Raw genomic sequence first — 17,378 nt, 5'->3', positions numbered from 1 at the left:
CAGGTCCTTGAAAGATACCTTAACTCTGGCCACCTGCTTATCGCCACTCATTTTTACAACGGGCATCTCTCTCATGCTAAGAATGGGTGTTGAAGGAGGAGGCAGAGGGGGGAAAGCCTGCTCATCCCTTCGGGTTCTTCTGCCGCTCTGCATTGCAGATGGAGAACAAACCCGACTATTAAACAATTAGAAGGACGATTCGGGAGTCGCAGGTCGCAAGGGTCCCTTTGGAAGCAATATCAGGCCCCACCAAAGACACTAAGACACCGGCGGCTTTTATTGCATTCCTCCGCCCCCCTTTGCCTGGCCGCGCCGGCTTCTGCCTGTGGCGCTGGCCTTGGTGCTGAAGCCGCCATGACTTCCCCAGACAAGACACACACGCCTTACCTGCCTGCCCAAGCCCTTCTGCGCCAGCTCACCACCCAACCCCCAACGGAGATAGACGGCCTGCTGCGTGGGTCACCTTGGGAGAGATCCAGCAGCCACCTAAGCCACCGCCCTTTCTAGCCCGCTGTCTTCGGACCAAGCGGCCCCTTGGCTGAAAGGGAGGGGGAGGAGAAATGGGCCAGCCGCCTCCTCTTCCACGGAGCTCCGATCCCAGCAGTGTCCTATGGAGAAAGGGGGCGGGAGGAAGTGGGGGTGAGAGAAGCAAAAAGGCAAAAATAGGAGACAGACGGGAGAAATGCATCTGAAAGGAGGAGACAAGGAAGCGGGTTAATACTGGGGGGAAGAAAAGAGAAGAACCGAATAACAGACACCAGCATTCCAGTAGAGAAGGAAGGAAGGAAGGAAGGAAGGAAGGAAGGAAGGAAGGAAGGAAGGAAGGAAGGAAGGAAGGAAGGAAGGAAGGAAGGAAGGAAGGAAGGAAGGAAAGACGAAGCAGGGCAGTGCAGGCCTGGGATTCGGGCGCGTCTCGCCAAGGGAGAGCCGCGGGGAGGGGAGGGGCTTAGTGGGGGGAGGGGCCTAAGGCCGGCGGCTCCTCCTCTCCCGGCGACGTGTCCCCCGGCGGCCCGCCTCTTGGAAGGCAGCGTGCGGCTCCGGTATATAAAGCGCTGCCTTCTGCAGAGTCCCCGCTGCCGGGAAATCCGCGCAAAGCGCCCCTCCTTCCAAGTCTTCCAGGATGAGCTACACGCTGGAGCCCCTGAGCAACCCGTCGTACCGGCGGGTGGCCGAGAGCCGGACGGCGTTCAGCCGGGCCAGCGTGTCGCCGTCGAGCGGCTTCAGGTCGCAGTCATGGTCGCGGGGCTCGCCCAGCACCGTCTCGTCTTCCTACAAGCGCAACCTGGGCGCGCCGCGGGCTTCGTACGGCTCGACTGTGCTGAGCTCCTCGGAGAGCCTGGAGCTGAGCCAGTCGTCGCTCTTCAACGGCGGCGGGGGCGGCGGCGGCGGCGACTTCAAGCTGAGCCGGGCCAACGAGAAGGAGCAGCTGCAGGGCCTCAACGACCGCTTCGCCGGCTACATAGAGAAGGTGCACTCGCTGGAGCAGCAGAACAAGGAGCTGGAGGGCGAGATCGGCGCGCTGCGGCAGAAGCAGGCGGGCCGCTCGCTGCTGGGCGACGCCTTCGAGCAGGAGCTGCGGGAGCTGCGCTGCGCCCTCGAGCAGGTCAACCACGAGAAGGCGGCGCTGCAGCTCGACTCCGAGCACCTCGAGGAGGACATCCAGCGCCTCAAGGAGCGCTTCGAGGATGAGGCGCGCCTCCGCGACGACACCGAGGCCATCATCCGCGCCCTGCGCAAGGACATCGAGGAGGCGTCGCTGGTCAAGGTCGAGCTGGACAAGAAGGTGCAGTCCCTGCAGGACGAGGTGGCCTTCCTGCGCGGCAACCACGAGGAGGAAGTGGCCGAGCTGCTGGCCCAGATCCAGGCCTCTCACGTCACCGTCGAGCGCAAGGACTACGTGAAGACCGACCTGACGGCCGCCCTCAAGGAGATCCGCTCCCAGCTCGAGTGCCACTCCGACCAGAACATGGTCCAGGCCGAGGAGTGGTTCAAGTGCCGCTACGCCAAGCTCACCGAGGCCGCCGAGGTCAACAAGGAGGCCATCCGCTCGGCCAAGGAGGAGATCGCCGAGTACCGCCGCCAGCTCCAGGCCAAGAGCATCGAGCTGGAATCCGTCCGCGGCACCAAGGAGTCCCTCGACCGCCAGCTCACCGACATCGAGGAGCGCCACAACCAAGACCTCTCCACCTACCAGGTAGGAAGGCGCCCCCGGGGCTGGGGTCGGGAGGAAGGAGGAGCGGGAGGCTACGGAAATGCAACTTCGGGGGTGGAGGGAGGAAGAGCAGCGGTGCCAAGGGGAGGAGCGAGCTGTCTCCCCCTCCCAATGAGACCAAGCCCTGCCGGCAGATTTGGGAATGGGGGCGTGTTGTGTGTCGCCTGCCTCCGCGCGAAATGGGGGGAGGGGTTGCCTCAGGAAAAAGAAGGAGGGAGGTGAGCCACCTGGCTGAAGTTCAGGGGAGGTGGGGAAGGCTTTATCTCCCCCTCCAGAAGAAGACCCTGCTGCTCACCCTTGCGAGGTGGGTGGGCGGGGCAGGATGCTGCTGCTGCAGACTGTCGGAGTTGGGCTGGAAGTGGGGATGGGACAGCGAACAACTTCCCCAGGAAAGTGACTTCAAAGCTTTTGAATGGCACAGAACTCTTGGGTGCTGGATGCTTAATCGTGATGCCCTCCCACGAAGGAGGGAGGGGGAATGGGAAGGGAGATGTCACACTGGCTCCTCCTGATCTCTGGAGGGGTGGGGCAGAGAAGAAGAGCTAGCTTGCAAAATATCTCTGCCAAATTTCTCTGCACCAGTCAGTGCTGGCTATCTTGCACCAGCACTGCAAACTCTGCTCCCACCCATATCCTCTGCACCTATCAAGGGGGTTACAAGCCAGAAGCTTTGCAGTCTTCCTATTCAGTCCAGGGGCATTCTGTGAAGCAAATAATAATACAAATACCTGCCTCATGTGAACACCCCAAATCTCAAGTGTTCTATTATATATGATTATTATTTTAATGTACTAGTTATTTTTCTAGAGACATAAGCCTACTCATGACAACTTTAGATAAAATTCAGGGAGGACACATGAAAGAGAAGGATGACAAGGAATATTTAAAAGCATTGCACAACCTCAAATTATGCATGGAGAATTTCTGAAAGACAAAACTAGAGCTAGGGGATAAAACTTTATTCCTATTATTGTGCTGTTTTGGTAAAGCTGAGCGCAACACAGGAGACTTTTTACCTGATAAATCAAAATGTAAAGAAAGTCTATCCAGCCACCTGGGCTCAGCTTCTGGTGCCGCTGCAATATGCCCTTGTGCTTGTGCCTAATGAACTTCTGCATTGCAGCAGCTATTTGTGCTGAGCAGCTAGTCAAATGAAGCCACCCAGCACAAGAGGCAAGTAGCCCTCTAATCCAGCTCCTTTGGGATAATAAGCAGTGTGATTCTCTGCTCTTCTTTTCTTGGCAATAGAGGAGGGCAAGTCAGTCACTCCACCAGGGCGACAATGCGGGCTTGTAGATCATCTCTGCCAATGCAGAGGGAATTTGTCTGCTCCCCTTAGCTTTGGGGGAGGAAAATAAGAATACAATTAAAATGAACCAAGCAACAAAATGTCAGAAGTGTGTGGGGGGGGGGGTTGCCCCCAATAAGTGTGTCCTGTAGTTCTGCAATGCAGAAGTTGCTGGCACTGGGGAAGTCATAAAACAGTTCTGCCAGTGCAGCTCTTCAGATATTCTCACTGCACCACAGAGAATGAAGCTGGATAAGAAAAATGTGCCCCACCCCCCATAAAATCAGACATTGCAAAAATGAATCAGAAGATGAATCCTAAGACAAACAGTATGAAATATGGTTACAAGTATCATAAATGTTTGCACAATGCAAATGCTGTTGCAAAAGTCAGTAAAACATTATCAAAATATGCTGCGCAGGCAAAGCAGAGATGAAATCTGACCTCCAAAAAAGCAATTCTAGAAAGTGTTTCAACATTCAGGAGGCTTTCTTTTCCCCCCACCTACAGGTGTGGGAAATTTGTTATGTTTGGACCCAAGCCTATGGGTTTAGAAGTCGAAAATATTGAGAGCCTTTTCTTCTGATATTGCTGATAAATGTGAGTACAAGCAGCCCCACTGAGAGATGGGGATATTTTGTTGTCAATTTCAGTGCAGTATTGCAGTATTGATCGCATCTTTAGAAGGAAAAGTACATCAATAAAATACAGAACTTTATTGAAAGTTCAGCAAAATATTTTGTTTAAAACCTCTGTGCTGAATTCTGATCATTTAATTGTCTATTGAATTGTCTGTGAAGTTTTGTATTTTACTTATGGCCATGAGCGTTTGATCTTATCAATCTCAGACTTAAAAATAATCAGACTGTTGTTTTAAACAGAGGTTTGGATCAAAAGACACTTGAGTCCTGTTGACTACAGGAAGTAACTAGCTTCAGAAATACCTTCATATGGAAAACGTAACTCCTTAGCATGATTACTGGAGCTTGTTTTCAAATGAATATGTTCAGGAATGTGACATTCATCAACTTGAGCCCAGTTTAAGAAGCTGAAGAATTTGACTGAAATATTTTAACCAAATGTTTCAGGGGACTGGCACAGGAAACTGTTTAAAACACTGGACTCAGGTCCCTAAGGAGACAAGTTCAAAAACCAGCCCAGCCACAAAGCATACTAGGCAACCCCAGACTAATCCTTAACCTACCTCACAAGGCTGTTGTGAAGAGCAACGGGGCAGGCATAAGATCCACTGAGCTCTTTGGAGGAAGAAGAGAGCAATTTTTTTTTATAAACTTCCAGAACTCCAAAGAAATATTTTAAAGTATGATTGTCCCTATTCGCTCCCCCCCCCCCAAAAAAATGCCCTCTTTAAAACAAGAAAAGTGAAGACCCTTTTTAAAATTCTAGCCTCTTGATCCAAAACTTGATATTGCTCAGACTAGCTAACATCTAAGTGCTTGACCTAAACTGAGTTGTGATGTTTAGCTTTTAAATAAGATTTCCAGAGGGAGTCTTATATCTAGCTAAGAAGCAACAAAGGATGCTGAATCAGAACATGCTTCTAGTTTTCAGATTCAAAACTCAAGATAATGGAAGCAAAAATTGGCTATTGGTGTCCAGGTTGTAGAACTGGACTCAGAATAGAGCAAGGATGTTTGATTGTTTCCTTTCAGCCACAGAAGTGGCTGCTGCTAAATTATGATTCACAGTCCCCGTCTATTTTTTGATAATCCTTTAAAGTCCCTCTCAGTAGTCTACACCAACAGGGGTTGGTGTCTTGTTGGATAAAAGGTTCTTTCTATCATCAGGGACCAAACCTAGCAGAGTCTGTTCAAGACAGGCTGGTCAAGGCAAGGAGATGAATTCATAGCCTGGAGTTCAGTAGCTGAAGAGTCCAGTTCTATTCTTTTACCAGCATACTACCTCCTTCCAATCCACATTGCTGCTTTTTCAAAGCACCCATATTTAAATATCAGTTGTAACTTCCTAAAGAATCATTTGTGTTTTGCTTGCAGGAGACGATTCAGCAGTTGGAAAATGAACTGAGAGGTACAAAATGGGAAATGGCACGTCATTTGAGGGAATACCAGGACCTCCTCAATGTCAAGATGGCCCTTGATATTGAGATTGCCGCATACAGGTACAGTAGACACACTGCAGAGGTGGCTGATCTGGGAACTGCAGCTCAGGTGCTTTTGGGTACCAGGGAGAAAAACATCTAAACAGAGACTCTTTGAATCCCTCAAGGCTTGCTGACTATTAGCAGTTCAAATGCTTTTTCTTAAATTTAGACATCTCAGATTTCAGATGTCGCCCTCTCAAGTTGGCTTCTAAGCCTTTTTGCCCAAACTGAGTTGTGAGATTTCACTGTTAGATAAGATTTAAAGAAATGGTGTTGTACTTTTCTGGATTCTTAGCAAAATTTGAAACCTGGAAAATACTTAATTTTTCTTTTAATTGGCAATTGGGATTTGTGCAGTATGATCTGAGGTAGTTCCACATGTGCATTCAGTTGCTGGGCCAGGTATATGAAGATGAGATCTGAGGGTGGCATTTGACATTTGTTTCACATTTGAATTGCTGTTTACAAGGCTGTTTACTCTTGGGGATGACCTATGGGTAATGAGGGCAGAGTGTAGTAGCTAAGCTTGACAGGACTCCAGTTCAGGAAGTTTCTCATTCCAGTCTTCCCTCTGCTATGATCCCAGTCTGTAGTTTTAGGCAATCCTCTCTCTCTGCTTCAGATTCCCCATCTGCACTTTGGAGAAAATAAGAGGGGCAGTGTGGTGCAGTGGTTAGGGTGCTGGACAGTTCTGGACAGTCTGGCAGTTCTGAGTTCAAATCCACACTCTGCCATGAAACTTGCTGGGTGATCTTGACTCAGTCATTCTGGCTCAGACTCACCTACCTCATAGGGTTGCCTGGAGGGCAAAATGGAGGAGGGGATGCCACCCTGAGCTCCTTGAAGGGCAGCTGTGAGTATTTCAGCAAGGCAGTGTATATGATATACACATAACTCCAGAAAAAATCCACAAACCACCAGCACAACCTTCTAAACTTCTACAAAAATAAGGATTTATGTACTTTTCAGAGGCAGGGAGGATTTTGCAGGAGTTCATTCCATTGCTGGGGAGAAATGATTAAAATGGTCTTGCTCTTCTCTAGTGTAAAAGGCATTTCTTAGTGGCTACTTTGAAGAGGCTCTCTGCCCTGCTGCCCATTCTTGATAGGCAGAGATGAAGAGTTTGTTTACTCCTAGGCATCCACTGTGTTAATTTGCACTTTTTATTTTGCTTGGGGATTCGTTATCTTATGGGGAGTTGGGGTGGTGGAAATAATTTGAGCTCCAACACCAAGTAAACCCCTCACAGTCTTCAAAATGCTTTTCCTGGGTGGCCTTTTTGACATCAGCAAGATGACTTCTGAAGGGGATTTGAAAGTTACAGTGGAGCCGTCTGTAGAATCCAGAGGTCCATGCCCCCGCTCCCTTTAATTCAACAGTGGCCAAAATTCCTACTGACTGTAATAGGCATTTGCCTCAGGTGAACATAGCCACGTTCTTTCAAATACAGTGCTACTGAGCAAACTTGCACTACTCCAGACTCAATCATTGAAAGTCTTAGTTGGCTTTATTTGAGAGTGTTCCACTGAAATCTGTGGAATCCACTTCCAAGTAAAGGTGCACAGAACAATAAGACGAACCCTACAAACCAAAAGTCTAACTAATCCAGCATTCTGTTTTCCATGTTGGCCAACCAAACACCTCCAATAAATTCATAAGAGGGGTGTGATGGCAACAGCCGATACTTGCTGTTGCTCACCTACTACCCCAACAGCTGGTATTCTGTTCATTGCTCCTGAACACATGCACTACCTGTGAAAATGGAAGTTCCATTTAGCCATAATGGCTAATAGTCATTGATAAACTTGTCCTCCATGACCAGTCCTCTGTGATAGACAAACTTGTTGCCATCTCAACATTTATGGTAGTGAATTCTGTATGTTAATTATGAGTAAAATTCACCCTTGCAGTACGATCCTATGCAGTTTCTCCAGGCTAAGATGGTTGAATTCAGTGGGCTTTGTCTGGAATAACTCTGCATAGAACCACACTATTAATCACTTTCTTGTGAAACAATAAGAATTTTTAACATTTTAAAAATCCACTATTAAATGAGGCCCAAGATATCTTCACCAAGAAAGCACAGACAAGAAACAAGTGTTTTGTATTCCATTATCTTATCAGGAACTAAAGCAAAGGCAATGGATTTTAGCAGTAAATGCTGGCTCATTTTAACTTCCATTTTCATTTATTTTTAAATTTCAGAGCAGGTATATCAGTACACTATTTGTCTTGTTTTGTAAGATATTCAGAAGTATGAGAGCCTATGTGGTGTAGTAATTAAGTGCGTCGCACTACTAGCTGGGAGACCCAGCTTCAAATTGTCACTTGTGTCATGGAAGCTTGCTGGGTGACCTTGGGCCAGTCACACACTCTCAGCCTAACCTGCCCCACAGGGTTGCTGTGAGGATAGAATTGGAAGAGAGGAGAATGACATAAGCCCAGTGGGGAGAAAAGTGGGGTGTAAATTAAATAAATAAATAAATATTTTATACTTATATGTACTCTGAAAGGAAATGATGAAACAGAATTACTCTTTATTATCCAGCTAAAAAGGGAATAGAAATTACTACAGATAGCATCAAATATATTGCTGGTTCCGTACCTTTTGGTAAGAGAAAACTGAAATACCCCCCCACACACACACACACACACAAACACCTTAGCCCACATAGAACCATAACCACAAATAACTGACAAATTTCTATCTTTTAGAGGTACCTGGAGCTGCTGCCTCATTTTGCCTAGGTTTTTTTTTTTTTTTTTAAATGTCTTATTTTAAATCGTAAAGTTTATTACACTGGAGTACAATATAGTACAATACAAACTGTTTAGTATAATAGAAGCAGTCAATGCATCCCTCATTAGTATAATAGAAATAGTCAATATATCCCTCATGTGCACACACAACCTCTTCCCCTCCCTGGGCATAAATAGTGACAAAAGAGTAAAAAGGATGCTATAATAGAAAAAGAGAGAGAAAAAAGAAAAGTCAAAAGGTGAGAGGGAAAAGAAGGTGCAACGTTTTGAGATAGCAATTTAATTTCATTTCTTGTCCTTCCTGAGGGGAAGACAAGGCAAAATCTGTGTAGAGTCACCAGTTATCTGGAGAAAAATGTCCTGTCCCTTTAGCTGAGGCTTAGTGGATGAAGACAGGTGAAGTTTTTCATGGCATGGAGTTATAATATCCAATTGGAAGCCTTTTTTAAAAGGTCAGGACTTTTTCTCCAGGTTGTTGGCAACTCTACATCCATGATCTCCTTCTGCTGATAGCAATTTGATTTCATTTCTTGTCCTTCCTGAGGGGAAGACAAGGCAAAATCTGTGTAGAGTCGCCAGTTATCTGGAGAAAAATGTCCTGTCCCTTTAGCTGAGGCTTAGTGGATGAAGACAGGTGAAGTTTTTCATGGCATGGAGTTATAATATCCAATTGGAAGCCTTTTTTAAAAGGTCAGGACTTTTTCTCCAGGTTGTTGGCAACTCTACATCCATGATCTCCTTCTGCTGATTTTATCTTCAAAATATTTTGTGACTGAGGTCAGGCTGGGAGAGAAAAACTGTCCCAAGGTCACTCTTGGAGCATCACAAATGAGCAGGTGATTTGGACTTCAGGCTTCTCCTGTTTTAGTTTGATAGTACTTATCTTTTCCTTCTAAGCTGTGGAGTCTTGTGAGTGATATGTAATTCAACCAGCATGGTAAGCTTTCTTGAGGCCATGAGGAGAGAAGCATGTTAAAAAGTCATAAATGAATGCATAAATAAACATTATGTCTAATATAACATACTGGCTAACAAAAAAGTTGGCCCTGCATAAACTATTTATAACCAAATACACAAACATAATCTGACAGACAGAAGTGAGTCTTGCTGAATCAGTCTAATGGTCCATCTGGCCCACAATATGGTTCCCAACACTGAATAGTTAAAGGCCACAAGGACACAGACAAGCAGGGCCTTCTGGTAGCCATACCTAGTGACTGCCCCTAGAATCCAGTCAAGGAGAACCAGAAATGTGGATGCTGCTGACAGATATGATCATCACGTTGTTTAAATTTCTATGGTGATTTGAAACGTTCTTATTTAGAGTTTAAGCATTCTGGGCTGATATCTTCCTTTTCCTGTTTTTTTAAATCTGTATTTCCTTCAAGGAGCAAAAAATATTGTACTCCTCCCTTTGATCCTCTCAACAACCCTCTGAGGTAATTTAGGCTGAGGGAGTGATTAGTTAAATATCACCCATAAAGCTGAGTCAGGGTTTGAACCTTGTGAGTGAATTTGTAATGTTAGATTTTTCCTAGGTATCAATGTCGGTAAAAGATCCAGGCTCTTTTTAAAAATTATTATTTATAGGACAGAGGGAACAAAAGAACATAAGAGAAGCCATGTTGGATCAGGCCAATGGCCCATCCAGTCCAACACTCTGTGTCACACAGTGGCAAAAAAAATTTATATATACACACACACTGTGGCTAATGGTCACTGATGGACCTCTGCTCCATATTTTTATCTAAACCCCTCTTGAAGGTGGCTATGCTTGTGGCCGCCACCACCTCCTGTGGCAGTGAATTCCACATGTTAATCACCCTTTGGGTGAAGAAGTACTTCCTTTTATTCATTTTAACCTGTCTTCCTGTGGGCAATATTAAAAAAGTAAAGGTAATCCCCTGTGCAAGCACCAGTCGTTTCCGACTCTGGAGTGATGTTGCTTTCACAACGTTTTTAAAACAGACTTTTTATGGGGTGGTTTGCTATTGCATTCCCCAGTCATCTACACTTCCCCCCCAGCAAACTGGGTACTCATTTTACCAACCTCGGAATGATGGAAGGCTGAGTCAACCTGAGCCGGCTACTTGAAATCAGCTTCCGCTGGGATCGAACTCAGGTCGTGAGCAGAGAGTTCAGACTGCAGTACTGCAGCTTTACCACTCTGTGCCATGGGACTTCTGTGGGCAATATTAGCTTGTGGTTAATGCTGAAAAATATATACAAAGGACTCAGTTCATCCACAGTTAAGCATATTTACATTCCTTTCAGGGAAATCTGTCCCACTGAGAGCAAGGGGACTTCAACATTCTTGACTGTATCATGTCTCACATATTCATATGTAGGTAATGGCCTTTTAAAGAGAACCAGTGTGTCAGGCTAGGGCCTGATAGACCCAAATTCAGATCTCCCTACTCTGTGCTTAACCTACCTCACTAGTTTATTGTAAGGATAAAATGGAGGAGTGTTATAAGCCATTTTGAGTCCCCATTGGGGAGAAAAAAATCAGTGCAGTTAAAAAAGAAAGTAATACCAAGGTGCTTACTCAGTAGCAGGCCTCAGTGATAGAAGGGTCCTCTTTAACTTTGAGAGGACATGGACAATACTCTCTGAAATGAATGAGCTGCAAAATATATGCTACATGATTGGAATGGCCACTCATATTCATGATGGTCTTTTGCCTCCAGACCGATTAAGCACAGTAGATGTTGGTTATTGGGCATTCAAACTGGTCTGAGGTGAGAGTTGGGATTGGTGTAATGATATCTAAAAGTCACAGATGGATATTCTTAAAGCTGTAATATTCCTGCTTTAAGGGAATGTCTAAGGGGCTGTCTCCTGGGTGAATGACTTTGTTGTTGCTGTTATTCAGTTGGACAGTTGAGTTCGACTCTTTGCAACCCCATGGACAAAGTCATGCCAGGGTGAATGACTACATACCCCCAAAACACAGTCTATTCCCATCCACTTCTGCTATCCAGTAGTACCTCTTCCACCCATGTCAGCAAGACTGTTCAGGTGAAGAAAGTGATTTGCCAAGTGTGGGAAGTCATTCAAAGATTCTGCCTTTCAGTTGCTAAAAATACCTTTTTAAAAATATGGTGCATAATGATACTTGCAGAGGCACCTGTTCATTCTCATCTTTGGCTCAAGATAAGAGCAATATATGTTAATTTTTCCTTTCTTATTCCTCTAGGAAACTTCTTGAGGGTGAAGAGACAAGATTCAGTGCCTTCTCTGGAAGCATCACTGGGCCAGTGTTTACACACAGGCAACCCTCGGTAACAATATCAAGTAGCAAAATACAGAAATCAAAAGTTGAAGCTCCAAAACTAAAGGTCCAGCACAAGTTTGTAGAAGAAATAATTGAGGAGACAAAAGTAGAGGATGAGAAATCTGAACTAGATGAAGCCTTGGCAGCTATGGCTGAAGAACTGGCTGCCAGAGCACCACAAGAAGAGAAGGAAGAAGAGGCAGAGGAGGAAGAAGCTGTGGAAGAAGAAATAGTAGCTGAGGCTAAAGCGGAAGTTGAAGCAGCCGCCCCAGAAGCAGAGGAAGAAGAAGGAGAAGAAGAGGGTGGTGAGGAAGAGGAAGATGCAAAATCTGATGAAGCAGAAGAAGGAGGATCTGAAAAAGAAGAGGAAAAGAGTGAAAAGGATGAGGGTGAGGGAGAAGGAGAAGAGGAGGCAGGTGAGGGAGAAGCAGAGGAAGCTGAAGAAGAGGCCAAGGAAGAACAGGACTCAGAGGAGAAGGCTGAAGATGAAACTGAAGGAGCAGTGGAGGAAGTCATTGCACCAGAGAAGGTAGAAAAGGTGAAAACGTCTCCACCAAAATCACCTGCAGCAGAAGAGGCAGAGGAGAAGAAAGAAGCTGAAGGAGAAAGTGAAGATCAGAAGGAGGATGAGCAGGAAGCTGGGGAGGAGGAAGCCGAAGAAGAAGACAAGTCAGGGTCTCCAGCAAAGGCAGGTTCACCTGAGAAAGGAGATTCCCCAGAAAAAGCTGGAACCCCAGAGAAGGGTTCTCCAGAGAAAGCTGGCACTCCAGAAAAGGGTTCTCCAGAGAAAGCTGGTACTCCAGATAAAAGTTCTCCAGAGAAGGCTGGCACTCCAGAGAAGGGGTCTCCAGAGAAGGCTGGCACTCCAGAGAAAGCAGGTACACCAGAGAAGTCTGGCACTCCAGAGAAAGGGTCTCCAGAAAAGGCTGGCACTCCAGAGAAAGCTGGGACCCCAGAAAAGGGATCTCCAGAAAAGTCTGGCACTCCAGAGAAAGCAGGTACACCAGAAAAAGGATCTCCAGAAAAGGCAGGGACTCCAGAGAAAGCAGGTACACCAGATAAAGCAGCATCCCCAGAAAAGGCAGGGACTCCAGATAAAGCAGGTACACCAGATAAAGCAGCATCCCCAGAAAAAGCAGGGTCCCCAGTGAAAGAAGTAGAAGAGGTTATCCCAGCTTCCAAGGCAGCAAAAGTTGGTACCGAGAAAGAATCCAAAGAAGAAAAGAAAGAGAAAAGTGAGAAGGCATCAAAAGAATCTACAAAAGAAGACATAGCTGTAAATGGAGAAGTGGATGAGAAAGAAGAGGAGGAAGGCTCCAAGGCCAAGCAAGTGGAGGAGGAAGACAAAGGTGTTGTCACCAATGGCCTAGATGTTAGCCCATCTGAAGAGGAGAAGAAGGGGAAGAGTGAAGAGAAAGTCGTGGTAACCAAAAAAGTAGAAAAAATCACTAGTGAAGGGGATGATGGGACAACCACATACATCACGAAGTCAGTGACTGTCACCCAGAAGGTGGAAGAACATGAGGAAACAGTTGCTGAGAAACTGGTATCCACCAAGAAGGTAGAGAAGGTCACTTCACATGCTGTAGTGAAAGAAGTTAAAGAGAGTGACTAGGATAATCAATTTTTTTCTTCAAAAGAGCTTGGGTCGGTGCAAAAGGTTAAGCCATATGACAGCTGCAAAATGCATGAAAGTGACAGCTTCAAAGCAGAAAGGGTTCTCTCATGAAATCTCCAGAAACACTCTATTTTATTTTTGATTTATTTTTGTGCAATACCCAGGGTTTTGGGGGGGAGGAATGCATGCAAGCCCAAGATGCACTCCCTCTGCAGAACTTGGGGAATTAAAAAAAATGCATGAGCTGTTATCCTTACAGAGGAAGTTGCTGAATTTCCTAAGCTGCTGATGGGACGTTTCTGAGGAATGTCTTAAGATGTATTATGCAAAGATCCAACTGAGCCAAATACAAACAAACAATAATAAGGGAATGAATGAAACAACAACAACAACAACCCAGAATTCTCCTAGCCTTAAGCTACTTAATAATTATGTTTACCTCACTGGTGCAATTCAGATGGACCTTTTTGTTCATGGGAGAACCTACCTTGACATGCACAGTATGCAACCTTTTGTTGTTCGATGTAAAGCAGTCACAGCAGTTCGTGCTCAATAAAGGTCATATTGGAAATGTGTGCCTGGCTTTGTTGGGCTTTCTCTTGTAGCTCCAAAGTGTTATATATTGTACCTTTGAAGTGGGGTAGCAAAATGCTAGTGGGAAGGTGTATGTGACTGCTCTGGCAGTTATTGCTCACCTATAGACCTAATTTCATTTTTGACCTCTTGAGTCCCTGCTCCCCTTTCCATAGTGTGAGTTGCTTGGCATGCAAATAGGTCAGACAGGAAGGTGAAGATTGGTCTAATGATTGCTCGTGTCACAAGTGTAGTGATGGCTTCCTAAAGAAATAGTATTCCCTGGGAGGAAATATTTGGGTGAAGCCTTTTGTTTGTTAATAAAGTATCTGACCTAGTGATAGGTACTTGACTATGGAGTGTAGTATCAGAGAGAACAAGCTGGAGACTCATGAAGAGGCATGGGAAGAGGTACTGGAAATCTCCTCCACTCTCCATCATCTCCCCTTTGGTCTTTTGCAAAGTCTCAACAGGACAATTCCCCCATTTCCGGTGATGTCTCCCTTTAATGAGCTGTCCTCAGCATTCTGTGTCTCCCAAAGCATACACAGTCTTCATCAAGCCAGTTTTTAGGATTTATTTCTCTGCTTGGTTAATTTATTAAACATCTTTTCCCACATATTTGGGGATCCTCTGAATATATAAAAATCTCTAAATTGCCTGGCTTTTTCTGCTTTTGCTCCTTTCACGAATGACACATGCAATCCATGTTACTATTCCATGAAGAATAACGAAAAAGCATGTCTTTGAGGTCTGTTTACACTCACTAAGTTATCACTTGATGTTGCAGTCGCTGAGTGACACGCATGCATGCGTGAAGCAGCCCGTGGAATACTTTGAGTATGATGGAATATATGGAACACGATATACAGCTTTTCACACAGCTTTCAAAAAGTCCTAGTGCTGATTTTTACATTTCAGTGGGGAAATGGATTTTCCTTGATTTATGTTGATGCTTTCTAAGTCCATGCTATGGTTGGTTGGACTCCATCTAATAAACCTGGGAGAAAGTGTGAGTGGCACATGCCCTGTAGGCAGTAAATAACTTGGCATTTGAATCCTAAACCTGTGTGTATAATAGGCCTCACTGATTTACTTCCAAGTAAATATGCTTAGAATAACAGGGTTGGATGGCTCCTAATCTTGCTCTTACCATTGCTGGAGAGGGTAACGTAGAATAGTTAAACATGTTGTCAAAAGTTTCATGGCCGGAGTTCATTAGTAGTTGTAGATTTTCAGGGCTGTATGGCCGTGGTCTTGGCAGTCCAGAAAATCTACAACAACTAATGTAGAATAGTACTCTTGGTTTTAAATATTGTACTTTGAGAGACGCTATGATGGCTGTTCTCCCAAAGAATCCCAGTGGGTATCAGATTTCCAGCAAATGTTTTAAATTACACATCTCATTCAAACAGGTTTTTTGGGTTAAGCCTGAAATTTTACCTTGAACACACCCCACACTCCTCTGTGGATGCAAAATACAGGGGAAGATTAACAGTGGTAGACAAGTTGTCCTATGTGAAAAAGTCCCCTCCCCTCAATTTTGATCTCCTGGAGAATTCCCTGATAATTTTTTAAGAACATCAGCGTTCAGCAGAAAATATTGCAAAAAGCTTTATTAGAACTAAGCAATTTTCTTTGCTATTTTCTAATATCCTCTTTTACCCATCCTAAATACAGTCATAAAATTCAGAGAGCTGTTGAAAAATAGAAATGTTAGTTGCAAGCTAGAATTGTTTAATTTCTTAACATTAATGCCTGGCTAAAGTAAAGAAATAATCCATAAAGATGTTCCTTGCACATGTCCCATTGAAATGGAGGGGAGCAGCTATGTATGATCATGACCATGTGCAGGAGAACTCAGCAGCAGACTGCCCTCACTGTGTATATTGCATTCTTGAGATAGGCAATTGGCAGTCTCAGGGGCTTAAGCCAGCTACAAGACCTGCCTATTGAAATGAAGTAATTGATTTCCTATAGGAAAACTTTGTGGCATCTGCTTAGGACAAAGAAGCGGCAAGCCTCAATTACTTCTCTGGGTCCCAACACAGCTCCTGATTTGCAAGGAAACTCCCTTATTATGTACCTCTGATTGTACCTCCCACACAACAGGGGAGGTGGCCGCACAGCTGTTTAATCCCCTTCACTCCAGCAGGAACATCAGCAGATGCTTTGACAGATCTCTTCTCTTTATTAAGCTTCCTTTTATGATTTAGGTTTCACCCATGTGCTGTTTCTCCCAGGCAGGCAGGAAACAGGACCATGTCTGCTTTCTCCATCACATAAAACAGCAACTCAAAACCAGCTTATCCTTTAACAATTTTTTTTCTAAAGTAGACCAAAGGCTAAATCACTCTCTCCAACCTTTATTTATTTAGATTATTTGTATGGCTCTTTTCTCCCCAATGAGAATTACTGCAATATCATTATCTCCTCCTCCATTTGACTTTCATTGCAACCTTGTGAGGTGGGTTAGGCTGAAAGAATGTAACTGGCCCTAAGCAGTCCCTTAGGACATCCATACTTCCAATTTCAGACAGAGAGCATAAAGTTTCCCCTTTTTAGGCAATTAAAGACCCCAGTGTGGGGGAGAATTGATAGGAAAGCCTTCAGGACTACAGTAACACAGATAGCAGCATTCAGTGAGGGAATATGGCATAGCAGTTGCTTAGCCTGAAGGACTGTAGAAGGAGGAAGAGGTAGACTGGCAAGTCAAGGGCATTTGGTGGCACAAGGAGGGAGGGCAAGGCTTCTGGGCAACAGGCAGCAGGAGGAGGACCAGGAGGTAGATTTGCTTGGACAAGGGATAAGGTTGGAGAGCGGCAGACAGGCAGGGAAGTGTAGCCTGCAATGGAAAATTTGCCACCAAAAGCAAGACTGAAGTAATGAAAGAGTGAGAAGAAAACAAAATAAAGTCTTTGGGGTTTTTCATATTATAGGCTGTTCACATGGGCAATTTGTTTCGTTTTAATTTTAACAATGATCATTATGATGATCATTACTTCATTTTCATAATTATAATTAATAATGAAAGAAACAAGTCTAGTAAGAAGGAAACCACTACATAAACTTAATAGATCTTTTGTGCATTTGTTTATAAAGACTACACTATGAGAGAGCAAGTGAGCTCTTAATTGTTTCTTCTCTGCATACCCAATGTCAGTTTACACAGGGCTTTTTTTGAGCAGTAACACACAGGAACGCAGTTCCAGCTGGCTTGACATCAGGGTGTGTGGCCTAATATGTAAATGAATTCCTGCTGTGCTTTTTCTACCACAAAAGCCCAATGTGAAACAATGACGACACCAGGGGGGGTGGCTTAATACACAAATGAGTTCCTTCTGGGCCTTTTCTACCAAAAAAGCCCTGGTTTACAGTAAAATAAAAGTGTGTATTTATCTACTGTAGACCATTTCGATACTTCTTCAGTAATAAAAAGATATACAAAGGATTGGAATGTACCCCCCTAAAATAAAACATTTTATGAAAACACAAAATTTTTTAGATATCCACCCTAAAATGATCATT

At 44.8% G+C, this 17,378-nt stretch overlaps 1 protein-coding gene across 1 annotated transcript; it reads left to right on the top strand.

The window, feature by feature from the left end:
• The first annotated feature begins 1,057 nt into the window (after nt 1-1,057).
• Nucleotides 1,058-13,852, top strand: NEFM (neurofilament medium chain). The gene is made up of 3 exons (XM_060250682.1): nt 1,058-2,194; nt 5,516-5,640; nt 11,582-13,852. Exons 1-3 carry the CDS (start codon nt 1,121-1,123, stop codon nt 13,272-13,274), a joined length of 2,892 nt encoding a protein of 963 aa, XP_060106665.1. The 5' UTR covers nt 1,058-1,120; the 3' UTR covers nt 13,275-13,852.
• The last annotated feature ends 3,526 nt before the right edge of the window (nt 13,853-17,378 follow it).

This window comes from Heteronotia binoei, chromosome 12 (genome assembly GCF_032191835.1).
Source record: "Heteronotia binoei isolate CCM8104 ecotype False Entrance Well chromosome 12, APGP_CSIRO_Hbin_v1, whole genome shotgun sequence".
Classification (NCBI taxonomy): domain Eukaryota; kingdom Metazoa; phylum Chordata; class Lepidosauria; order Squamata; family Gekkonidae; genus Heteronotia; species Heteronotia binoei.
This window is presented reverse-complemented; position numbering and strand designations above follow the sequence as displayed.

Excerpts from the sequence above, each read along its gene's own strand:
- NEFM (XM_060250682.1), top strand. The coding sequence starts at position 1,121 with ATGAGCTACACGCTGGAGCCCCTGAGCAACCCGTCGTACCGGCGGGTG. Across the intron at positions 2,195-5,515 it reads AAGACCTCTCCACCTACCAG|GAGACGATTCAGCAGTTGGA; the intron begins GTAGGAAGGCGC and ends TTTTGCTTGCAG. Across the intron at positions 5,641-11,581 it reads ATTGAGATTGCCGCATACAG|GAAACTTCTTGAGGGTGAAG; the intron begins GTACAGTAGACA and ends TTATTCCTCTAG.